This window comes from Leptopilina boulardi, unplaced genomic scaffold (assembly GCF_019393585.1).
Source record: "Leptopilina boulardi isolate dan_hultmark-lab unplaced genomic scaffold, ZJU_Lbou_2.1 LbouV2_310, whole genome shotgun sequence".
Taxonomy (NCBI): domain Eukaryota; kingdom Metazoa; phylum Arthropoda; class Insecta; order Hymenoptera; family Figitidae; genus Leptopilina; species Leptopilina boulardi.
In genome coordinates, this window is record NW_026137875.1 from 2030444 (window position 1) to 2043801 (window position 13358).

Below are 13358 nucleotides of genomic sequence, written 5' to 3' on the forward strand. Positions count from 1 at the left end.
TCTACTCCATAACTCGATCTCGACCGCATTAACTTTAGGGATAGAAAAATAATTTTGTATACTGCCGTTTTATTTTTATTTTTTTTTATGTATTCATTGCGTGCGATAACGATGATCTGCAATGGACTACGAGACTACTGATGGATCCACGGACAAGGAGATGTTCTCAAACCCATATAGATGAGAACTAATCCGACTTCATCATTCTGGTGCAGTTTCATTGGAAATAACTTCGCTAGGAATGGTTACCGAAATACTGTTGTAGAAAAATCTTTTATCGTCTTAGAACCATCTGGAATTGAGAAGTTAACCACAACATACGCTATTGGACCATATATCGGAACTTGGCCGACAATGAGGAGCGACCAGTTCAATTTTGTTTTTCTTTTGCTTTGTTTTTGTTTTAACCTTTGATCAGTCGACGATGAGGTGCGGCTGTTTCATTTATCCAATTTTCGTTTTGGATCTATCGACGATGAGGAGCGATGAAATCCACCGAAATTGGTCAATTTTGAATTATTGTCGTCAATGAGGAGCGACACTACTAATTTCGAGGACGGATGCTGGATGACGAGAAGTACCGTCCGAATTGGCATTATATGAGAATTTCTTTCCATTTCACCGATGATAGTCTAATTGAGATCCAGACTTTGTATTAAGGCAATGACTATCACCATTTGGATCTGCGTGATTTTGGTCAGGATATGTACGAGAAATCGTGAAAACTGACGTAACGATCATCGAAAATATTATGGAATCATTAGCGGTAAAAAGGTATAAATTTTTCTTAACATTTTCCAAGATTAATAATCTACTTACAGACGAAAACAGATGTACGATACCATAGCGAGGGCGATTTCAATAACGATTGCACCAAGAATGCACCAAGAATACTCCAAGGATACACAAGAAGATATTGCGTATTGTAGTAATTAATTAAATTTTGTTTATTTTATTTCTTATATTTTTCTTTATCATTTTAGCGATATTTATGATAACTATTTCTTTCTTATTTTTTTTTTAACAGATTAGAGTTGAATTCTAATACGTTATTCGGAATTTATTAGCGTTAATTAAAATTATTTGAGTTATTTAAATATTTGAACTCTTTTAGTATTTTCTTTATTATATTTTTTTTTGGTTCGATTGATTCATTTTTAATATTTAGTAAAAATTTAGACTACTATTGCGATATAGAATCGATTTCATGCGATATTGATTATTAATTATTATTGTTATTTTTATTATAGCATTAATTGTTTACGTATTTTACACTATTAAAATAGTGATCTATAACTCGTAATCATACAAGAAATATTATTGTAAAATATCAGCTGTGAAGGTATGATTTAATATTTCGTTTAATTTTGAATTTGAATGTGTTTCGCGCCGTTGCGTAGAAGAAGTATGAGTGTTCGCGCGCCGGATTATCAGATTAGGTTAGAAAAGGCCCGACGCCGCCGGCACTCTCGAACACGAGGCACATTAGCTTGGCGATAGCGATAGAGACTGGTTCCAAATTTTGTATCGTCGAAGAATACCGTCTACACGATTGTCACGTCGAGATATAGAGCCAAGCCGAGAGATCTGCCGATACCGTAGCGAGAAAATAGAGGAACCTGAGACGAGGAAATCAAATATTTGGATTTTATTGTAACTTTTCTGTAAGTCGACATGTAGTTCTCTCTCTATAATTAATTTTTTTTAGAATGCATATTCCACTTATTCATTATATTATAACTCGAATATAAAGTAAAATTATCGAAATTGGAATATGGATTCTATATATTGTCGAATGGTCGTTATTATCGAATTTCGCGTTATTTTTCTCAAGTTATTTAAAAATTAGAATTATTTTAATATCGTTTATGCGACACTTCGACAAAGATGATTTCCTTATGATTATAATCATAAATTTTTTTTTATTATTAATCATGCTTGAGCAAGATTTTTTTTTTGATTTTGTATAATTTGTTAAATTCGTATTTCATAATATAACGTTATGTCGCGAAATATTCTTAGAGGTCAAGTTATTTTCGAGTTATCGTTAAGATAAGCTAGACTTTTCAATTTTCTTGTATCGCGATATCGATAGAAAATTAGTGAGTAAAAATAATTATTGAGGTAAAATTGTTAAACAAAAATTATTAAATTCTGTCGATAATTAAATATTCACATTTTTTTTTTTGTAAAATTTACAACTACACTGAGAGACGCCATTGATAATATAAAGTTGTTAAATTGCATTATTGGAATCATGAATTATTTCTTTTGTACCTCATGAAAAACTCTCAACACAGACCCACTTCCCCTTGTTTTAATTAATAACCGCGAGCTAGTAATAATAATAATTTGGGTACCGGTTTATTGAGATCGAGATGTTAAACATTATTATCTAATTTTTTTTTTGATAAATTTCTTTTGAAGCTTTTGAGTTATGTACGATTTTAATATTGTTGGTTTTGCTGACGTTGACTCATCGGTGAGTCTGGCGCCCAACATTTGGTAAAGTTTGCTGTAGAGTTTTCTTTTATTATTATTTATTTAAAAAATTAGATACCGATTATATTCTCGATCGAGGTACCGAAGGTGAACGCATTTATTCCTAATTTGGCATAGGAATCGCGAGAAGTAAATTTGAGGATTACCGATCATTTATTTCCTACTTCACAAATGGCGCCCAACGTGGGGCATTGCCAAAAATAAATAAGAGTTCTGTTGAGAGTTGTTTCATTTTGTTTTATTTGAAATTTGAAAATTATAGTTTTAATGTGTAATTTTAAATAAAATTATATATCTTTTAAAATTGCATTAATTTGTTATTATGCAAATTAATTAATAATATCGAATTAAATAAAATTTATTAATCAGAATTTTATTTCGACAGATAGATTATATTCGATTATACGTATGACTTTATTGTTCGTGTTTACTTGCTACTAGCTAGAAAACAGAGTCTCGAAAAATATTATGAGTCACTGTTTTCACCAATCAAATCTTGCTTCAGCAGAATAAAAATAACAATATTGTGTTGAAATAAAATCACGAAATTTGATTTAAGAATATTTGATTAAAATAAAATTATTTGTCTGAAAATTTCTATATATATATGTTTTACAAATTTGAGATCAATTATGTTGGTCAAATGTGATAATCATTGATTGAAAAACAATGTCAATCAGTCATAATCACCGACAATCGACTCTCCTTAATATTATTGTTTAAAATAAATTAAATTAAAATAAAATAAAATTAATAAATAAATTTTATATACAATATAAAAACAAGTTTAAAAACAATGTGTCCCACTCTGACCCCCAAAACTCTTCGTACTTGGGTCTATTCCATGAGAAAAGAAGACCTCACTTACGAATTGGAAAATCGAAGCCTATCCATTAGTGGAATTGTTCCCGTCCTCCGTGAGCGATTATTAAAATTTGAAATGCAGAAAATTACTTTAAATGATTCTGGAGTTAGCAGTGCTAATCGGGATGATTTAATTACCATAGGAGAGACAAATAATTCCGGGAACCCTTCGAACACAGTAGTTAACCTGTCAAACCATGAGAATATCCAAGATGCATTTAGCCAAAATTTTGCAGATCGCGATTATCAAGAATTACAGAATAATAGTAGATTATTCGAACAAGCCGCTGGTGGGGAGATGCCACCAGAGAGTACACGTGTACTAGGTAACGACGGACTCCCTCCCACTACCAACTCTCTTCAAGCCATTCCTACTCAATCCCTACCACTCGCCGCTCCCACCAACCCGTCACTACACGCTGATACTGGCACCATACCACGACGAGTAACACAGCAGGCTAACGAAATAAATACTTTAATTCGCGATGAAGCAAATAGACGTTCTGAAACGCCTTTAACGCGAGATCTCGATAGATTATCCTTGGGAATGAGGCCCGTCAACCGTCGATTAAATCCTAACCTTCCCGAATTTAGTCCATCCGAAAGAAATTCTCAGGAAATAGAACGCGACAACGCTCGAAACAATGTTTCTGAGAGACGAAACCGAGCTCAGGATTATTATTCAAATAGAACCCGTATATACGAAAATTTCGAACCATTCGATAATTACGCACCTAATAATATACAAGAATTTAGAGAGAATAGTCGCGTACGGTTCACCGAAAACACGCAACGCGAAAACAATTATTATGAAACTTCGCGACGAGAAAATGAATACCCTGAAAATCGCGATAGAAACCCTCGATATATGTCACGAGATGTAAACGATTCACACTTTAATCGCTTTGAAAATATATCTCGAGACACACGAGAAAGACATCACGATAGACCATCGCGAAATGATGAACAATATCATAATAATAATAATGCGTATAATTATTATCGAAACCCTTCCGATACACGATATAGTTCACGTAATGACTATCTTGACTATGAAGATCTTCCTCGCGATAGATCACGCAGATATGGTACAACCACCGCTACTGCATATGAGACTATGCGAAAGTGGGGAGTACGATTTTCTGGTTCAAGCCAAGAAGATGCAGAATCGTTTCTCCGTAGAATTGAAGAAGGACGTTGCTTCTTTCCTATAAGAGGTGAAGACCTTCTACAAATTTTACCTTTCTTCTTATCGGGAGTTGCCCTCAATTGGTATCGGGGAAAATTACACCAGTGGAGAACATTTAACGACTTCACTCGCGCTTTTAGAAATCGTTTTGCGGATCCCGACTTTCAGTTCGAATTGCGGCAGGAGATATATCGTAGGACACAGGGCGAAAATGAAAGAGTCGCAGACTACCTTACGTGCATGTGGTCATTAATTGATCGCATTAGTCCCCCATTATCGGAAGCAGAAGAGGTCAGTTATGCACATCGAAATCTACTTCCTCGATTGCAAATACAAGTTCGTAGGCACGAAATATTTTCGCGTAACGAATTAGAAGATATAGCGATAGCCGCCGAGAAAACCTATCGAGTAGCGAGATCGTACCGCCCACCCCCCACTCCGGAGAGATCCCTTCTACCAGACTTAGCATACCGCGATAGTCGCAACCGCACTACTACTAGAAAGAAAGAAAATGTACACGCCCTATACGAACTGACAGACGAAGAAGACATCGAGCAAGCTTTTCTTACCACAGAAAGAAACCAAAAACAAAGTTCTAAAGAAAGTAAGAATAACGATAAAAATACTAAGAAAAATCACAAACAACAAAGAGATAATGACGTTCCTCCAATTAGCCCTCCATTGAACACTTTAAAAAATATTGACTCACCCGATGAATCGAAATTAACACAGTCATTGCCTAACATTATAATTTGTTGGAATTGCGATGGCGAGGGACATAGACATCAGGCATGTACTTTACCTCGTACTTTCTTTTGTTACGGTTGTGGTAATAAAGGAGTTACACGTCCCAAATGTCCAAAATGCGCGGAAAACCAAAATCGGAGCCGTTGAATGGGGCTATAACGACTCCATACCCTATAACAAACCCCAATCATATAGAATCACAAAATTTCAATGATAATGTCAAAACAAATAATTTCGACGGAAAGGTCGCGGCAGAAAAACTCGATATAGATATAGAAAAACTACATTTTAAATCTTACGGTAAACTTAATACCTCTGAATTATCATATAACGTTATCATGTTGAATCGAATTGAATCCCTACTTTTCGTTACGATACTTATACATGGTATACCATTCAAAGCTCTAGTAGACAGTGGAGCTTCGCGAACGTTTATCGGTACTAAAGGAATAGAGTTGCTTAAAGAATTCGAATTGAATGTTAAAAATAGTACCGGAAAAGTACAGTTTGCTAATGGTGACGTAGAACTTGTTTCTAAAGAAGTTTCATTACCGATTCAATTAAAAGGTGAATCCAGAAGTATAAATGCTAGAGTATTAGATAGTTTACCCTATCATTTAATCGTAGGATTAGATTTTCTACGAGCCTTTCAAATAGTATCCGAATTCGATAAAAGAACTTGGTATTTTCAACACAATTCCAAATTGCGATACGAGTTTGAATATGAAGACGACATAGATGACGTATGTTTTGGAATACGAGAATTGACTAAAGAACAAGCAGACACATTATCCAATTTTCTCAAACGTGAACTACCGAAACCGACTGACAAACTTGGACTGACTAGCTTAACGGAACATGTAATAGATGTCGGAACACATCCAGCAATAAAACAAAAGTATTATATCGTTTCCCCGAAGGTCCTTGAAGAAATGAATAAGGAACTCGACGATATGATAAAGGATGATGTAGTAGAACCATCTAATGCTGAATGGTCGTCTCCGATAATAATGATCAGGAAACCCGACGGTAGCTATCGCGTATGTCTTGATTTTAGAAAGGTAAATAGCGTCACAAAAAAGGATGCTTATCCTTTACCGCAGATGAATTCTATTCTTGATAAATTGCGTCACGCACGTTATATTTCGAAATTAGATATGCATAAGGGATTTTTACAAATCCCATTACATCGCGATAGTAGAGAGAAAACCGCCTTTACCGTCCCAGGACGAGGGTTATTTCAATTTAAAAGAATGCCCTTTGGGTTGACGAATGCGCCAGCTACGTTCCAACGTTTATTAGATCGTCTAATAGGCCCTGAGATGGAACCAAACGTTTTTGCGTATTTAGACGACATTATTATCGTCACGAAAACGTTTGAAGAGCATCTGGTTTGGCTCAAAAAGGTACTCGATAAAATCAAAGAGGCAGGTCTCAAGCTTAGTCCGGAAAAATGTGAATTTTGTTGCACTCAAGTTCGCTATTTAGGTTATCTCGTCGATGAAAACGGTTTACAGATTGATCCCGAGAAAATCGAACCTGTTATACAATATCCACCACCACGTAATATAAAACAGTTACGTAGATTTTTAGGCATGGCATCATGGTATAGACGATTTGTACCTAATTTCGCCACTGTAGCAGCACCTCTAACTACATTACTTAAAAAGAACGTAAAATGGTCATGGGAAAAAGAACAAAAAGAATCATTCAATATCTTGAAAAATTTTCTAGCCGAATCTCCCGTATTAGCGTGCCCAGATTTCAACGAAAAATTTGAATTACAGACAGACGCAAGTAATTCCGGTATAGGAGCCGTCTTAGTACAGAAAATTAACGGTATAGAATATGTTATCGCGTACGCCAGTAGAGTAATGACAGAAGCTGAACAAAAGTATTCGGTCACGGAGAAAGAGTGCCTAGCCGTGATATGGGCCATACAAAAATTCAGGGCATATTTAGAAGGGTACCATTTCACTGTCGTGACCGATCACAGCAGCCTAAGATGGTTAAGTAATTTGAAAAATCCGACAGGTAGGTTAGCTCGATGGGCCTTAGCGTTACTCGAATACGATTACGAAATCGTTTACCGTAAAGGATCTAATCATTTTGTGCCCGATGCGCTATCCCGCTTACACGAGACTACCGACCGTCTAAACTTCGTTCAAGACCCGAAACTATCTTGGTACGTAAGACGATATTTATCAGTAACCGAATATCCGGACAGATTTCCACTTTGGCGTATTATCGATAAAAGACTTTATCATTACCGCTCTGATCCCTATTTGGAATCATTAGACAAAGATCTCGATGCGTGGAAGCTAGTTCCGAGTGAAGACCAAGTACCGACCATAATATCGGAATCACACGATAACCCACAATCAGGTCATTTAGGTGTGCAGAAAACACATGCTCGAATTGCCAAAAGTTATTATTGGCCAAACTGTTATCGAGATGTGGTATCGTATGTGCGAAGTTGCGAAATATGTCAAACTTGTAAAGTTGACCAATTAACTCCTCCTGGATTAATGGGCCAACGAGTCATTGAGGAACCTTGGACCGTTGTCGCCGCCGACATTATTGGTCCACTTCCCCGCAGCAAAGCACAATACCAATATATATTAGTCATGCAAGATCTTTTTACAAAATGGGTCGAGTGTGCTCCCCTCAGATCGGCAAACGGTAAGAAAATCAAAGAATTATTTAGAGAACTGATATTAAATCGTTGGGGTGCCCCTCGCGTCATATTAACGGATAACGGTACAGAATTTATTAATAGTACAATTCGTCATATGGCGGAAGAATATAACATCTACCACTCAACTACTCCCCCCTACCATCCACAGGCGAACCCTGTAGAGAGAGTAAATAGGGTACTCAAAACGATGATTATTTCTTTTGTTAAAAAGGATCATCGATCTTGGGACGAAAATTTGCCAGAATTTAGATTTGCATATAATACCGCATTTCATACTAGCATAAAAACCACCCCTGCATTTTTAAATTTAGGGCGTGAACCAAAGTCTATTAATTTCTTACGAAGTAGAGTCGAAAACGTTAATGAGGTGGAAACACAATCACATGAAATTTGGAACGAAAGAATGCGAAAATTACAAATCATTAAAGATTGGGTAATACAAAATCTGGACGATGCCTTCGTAAGTCAATCTAAGAGATATAATCTTAGACGTAAAGAAGCTCAATATCACTTGGGTGACTTAGTTCTTGCGCGCAATCGCCAATTATCGAATAAAGAGAAAAATATCGCCGCAAAATTATGTCCGAAATTTAATGGTCCCTTTGAGATAACCAAAGTTCTTTCTCCCTTAGTCTATGAGATAAGCGACTTAGATGGCGCTAAAATTTGCAAAATCCATATTGAAGATATTAAATTGTATAAAAATTAATTAAGACATATTATAACTACTATTTCGTTTACAGGAAAAGTCGAGTTGCGATAACGATATGGCGGAAAGTAACGATCAAGTTTTACCCCTTGAGAGCCCAAAATCCGAGATGAAATTGTTACTAGAACGATTATATAACGAAGTACATGTAGCTCGAAACGCAACGAGGGCCGTAGCTCAAACCGTTAATAGATTGGATATCATAGGCGATAGAATGGATTCGAAAATAGAGAAATTACAGGAAGAACTCGCTAACTCAATTGCTTCCAAGAAACCAGAAAATGAGTGGATTATGGAAGATGGTATCAATTATTTTGATATAGTGAAGACTATCAACCACAAATTTCCAGGACTATTGATTTCGCTAACGCAATTTCCGCAACCGAAACCCGAATATATAGATCTAGTTCCCGAAGATGCTGGTGTTCCTGGATTGTTACCAGATTTACCTAAGGTCAATGAAGTCATTCCAGAAGAAAACGAGTTAGAATTAGATGTCTCCGCAGAACCAACGCACCCAATACCTTGCAAATGTCATGAACGTGAACTAAGTGATGCGAGTACTCAGACTTGCCCTATCGACTTTTTGAATGAAGGATCTGGTAACGCACAAGGGTCAAATTCTGGCCAAGAACTTTTTCCACCTGAAGAACATCCAGAAAATCACAAAATCAACATCGAAGATCCCTCCACTAGTCATGTTAGAGTTCCACGCAAAAATGGTTGTTGGAATTGTAGTTCCATGTTGCACAAATATGCCGATTGTGATCAACCCTTCGATCGTATTTTTTGTTACCACTGCAGTTACGAAGGATTCATAACTGCTGATTGCCCTAATTGTGATGGTAAACAATTAATAGAAGGAGTCCACTACATTCGAAGACACAGAGAATATTGAAGCCAAAGTTTATAAAATTTATTCTACCAACTCCGATCGTTAATTTCGTCTCGTTAATGCAATAATATTTTTTTTTGGATATCGTATTTAAATTTTTCTTATTTCGTGTTGTTACTATTACATACAATTTCTTTTCGTTTCTACAAATATCGTTTAATTATCACGTTATTTACGAATCACTATTATCGATCAGATTAATTACGTCGTGAGTAATAACATTTATAATTTTCGTTTATTTTAGTTTAAAGATACTGTTTTCGTTTATAGAAATATGATCGTTCCCTGATATCGTACTAAGTAACTAATCTATCTTGTTTGATTCAATATATATTTCCAGTATAAAAGAAGAAAGTCGATTGACGACTGTTATAATGATCTCAGAATTTGACAACAGCGCCAAAGAAGGCTGCAGACTAATAATTATTTCCTCTTTTATTATCATTGATGCAACGATTGAGAATATTGTATTAATGTATATATTTGTTAATAAAGGTTTGTAATAATCAAGTTTTGTCGATTTCTCGCAGACAAAAAAAAAAATTTATTATCATTAATTTTTTTTTAACCCTATCATTATTTTGGTTGATGATTGAATATTAATTTTTTTTGCTAAATTATGATTTTGTTTATTTTGTTGCTATTATCATTTTCATTTATGGTGAAGTTATTAATTTTCTTGCGTGTCGAAGATCGATAATGGAAATGAGCGTTCAGACAAATATTGAAGATTGAGAATGAGCTGTCGACTTATTGATGGGTTATTTTTGATTTATATTATTGGGTTTTCTTTCAATTCTATAATTTTGTATATTACATGACAAAATTTTTTTTTGTTGTTGCGTCGGAATAATACCTCCTTACAATTGAAGGAAGGTGGAGTTGTGACGTGACATTTTTGACCCGTCACTAAAATTATTAAATTATAAAGTAAAAATAAAGAATAATTAAATTGTCTTACTGGGAGAACACGTATTCACGTTCCTCTACTCCATAACTCGATCTCGACCGCATTAACTTTAGGGATAGAAAAATAATTTTGTATACTGCCGTTTTATTTTTATTTTTTTTTATGTATTCATTGCGTGCGATAACGATGATCTGCAATGGACTACGAGACTACTGATGGATCCACGGACAAGGAGATGTTCTCAAACCCATATAGATGAGAACTAATCCGACTTCATCATTCTGGTGCAGTTTCATTGGAAATAACTTCGCTAGGAATGGTTACCGAAATACTGTTGTAGAAAAATCTTTTATCGTCTTAGAACCATCTGGAATTGAGAAGTTAACCACAACATACGCTATTGGACCATATATCGGAACTTGGCCGACAATGAGGAGCGACCAGTTCAATTTTGTTTTTCTTTTGCTTTGTTTTTGTTTTAACCTTTGATCAGTCGACGATGAGGTGCGGCTGTTTCATTTATCCAATTTTCGTTTTGGATCTATCGACGATGAGGAGCGATGAAATCCACCGAAATTGGTCAATTTTGAATTATTGTCGTCAATGAGGAGCGACACTACTAATTTCGAGGACGGATGCTGGATGACGAGAAGTACCGTCCGAATTGGCATTATATGAGAATTTCTTTCCATTTCACCGATGATAGTCTAATTGAGATCCAGACTTTGTATTAAGGCAATGACTATCACCATTTGGATCTGCGTGATTTTGGTCAGGATATGTACGAGAAATCGTGAAAACTGACGTAACGATCATCGAAAATATTATGGAATCATTAGCGGTAAAAAGGTATAAATTTTTCTTAACATTTTCCAAGATTAATAATCTACTTACAGACGAAAACAGATGTACGATACCATAGCGAGGGCGATTTCAATAACGATTGCACCAAGAATGCACCAAGAATACTCCAAGGATACACAAGAAGATATTGCGTATTGTAGTAATTAATTAAATTTTGTTTATTTTATTTCTTATATTTTTCTTTATCATTTTAGCGATATTTATGATAACTATTTCTTTCTTATTTTTTTTTTAACAGATTAGAGTTGAATTCTAATACGTTATTCGGAATTTATTAGCGTTAATTAAAATTATTTGAGTTATTTAAATATTTGAACTCTTTTAGTATTTTCTTTATTATATTTTTTTTTGGTTCGATTGATTCATTTTTAATATTTAGTAAAAATTTAGACTACTATTGCGATATAGAATCGATTTCATGCGATATTGATTATTAATTATTATTGTTATTTTTATTATAGCATTAATTGTTTACGTATTTTACACTATTAAAATAGTGATCTATAACTCGTAATCATACAAGAAATATTATTGTAAAATATCAGCTGTGAAGGTATGATTTAATATTTCGTTTAATTTTGAATTTGAATGTGTTTCGCGCCGTTGCGTAGAAGAAGTATGAGTGTTCGCGCGCCGGATTATCAGATTAGGTTAGAAAAGGCCCGACGCCGCCGGCACTCTCGAACACGAGGCACATTAGCTTGGCGATAGCGATAGAGACTGGTTCCAAATTTTGTATCGTCGAAGAATACCGTCTACACGATTGTCACGTCGAGATATAGAGCCAAGCCGAGAGATCTGCCGATACCGTAGCGAGAAAATAGAGGAACCTGAGACGAGGAAATCAAATATTTGGATTTTATTGTAACTTTTCTGTAAGTCGACATGTAGTTCTCTCTCTATAATTAATTTTTTTTAGAATGCATATTCCACTTATTCATTATATTATAACTCGAATATAAAGTAAAATTATCGAAATTGGAATATGGATTCTATATATTGTCGAATGGTCGTTATTATCGAATTTCGCGTTATTTTTCTCAAGTTATTTAAAAATTAGAATTATTTTAATATCGTTTATGCGACACTTCGACAAAGATGATTTCCTTATGATTATAATCATAAATTTTTTTTTATTATTAATCATGCTTGAGCAAGATTTTTTTTTTTGATTTTGTATAATTTGTTAAATTCGTATTTCATAATATAACGTTATGTCGCGAAATAATCTTAGAGGTCAAGTTATTTTCGAGTTATCGTTAAGATAAGCTAGACTTTTCAATTTTCTTGTATCGCGATATCGATAGAAAATTAGTGAGTAAAAATAATTATTGAGGTAAAATTGTTAAACAAAAATTATTAAATTCTGTCGATAATTAAATATTCACATTTTTTTTTTTGTAAAATTTACAACTACACTGAGAGACGCCATTGATAATATAAAGTTGTTAAATTGCATTATTGGAATCATGAATTATTTCTTTTGTACCTCATGAAAAACTCTCAACACAGACCCACTTCCCCTTGTTTTAATTAATAACCGCGAGCTAGTAATAATAATAATTTGGGTACCGGTTTATTGAGATCGAGATGTTAAACATTATTATCTAATTTTTTTTTGATAAATTTCTTTTGAAGCTTTTGAGTTATGTACGATTTTAATATTGTTGGTTTTGCTGACGTTGACTCATCGGTGAGTCTGGCGCCCAACATTTGGTAAAGTTTGCTGTAGAGTTTTCTTTTATTATTATTTATTTAAAAAATTAGATACCGATTATATTCTCGATCGAGGTACCGAAGGTGAACGCATTTATTCCTAATTTGGCATAGGAATCGCGAGAAGTAAATTTGAGGATTACCGATCATTTATTTCCTACTTCACACTACCTAAAAATCATTTTACCAAAAAAACCAAAATTATAAAAAAGTTCCTAATATAATTCAATTTTTCTTAGGCGGACTATTTTATTGCATTTTCTT

The 13358-nt window shown here is 34.4% G+C and overlaps 1 protein-coding gene across 1 annotated transcript; it reads left to right on the forward strand.

The window, feature by feature from the left end:
- Nucleotides 1-1157: 1157 nt before the first annotated feature.
- LOC127283556 (uncharacterized) lies at nt 1158-10029 on the forward strand. Its single transcript, XM_051308513.1, has 2 exons — nt 1158-1664; nt 8744-10029. The coding sequence occupies exon 2, from the start codon at nt 8768-8770 to the stop codon at nt 9605-9607; it is 840 nt and encodes a 279-aa protein (XP_051164470.1). The 5' UTR covers nt 1158-1664; nt 8744-8767; the 3' UTR covers nt 9608-10029.
- The last annotated feature ends 3329 nt before the right edge of the window (nt 10030-13358 follow it).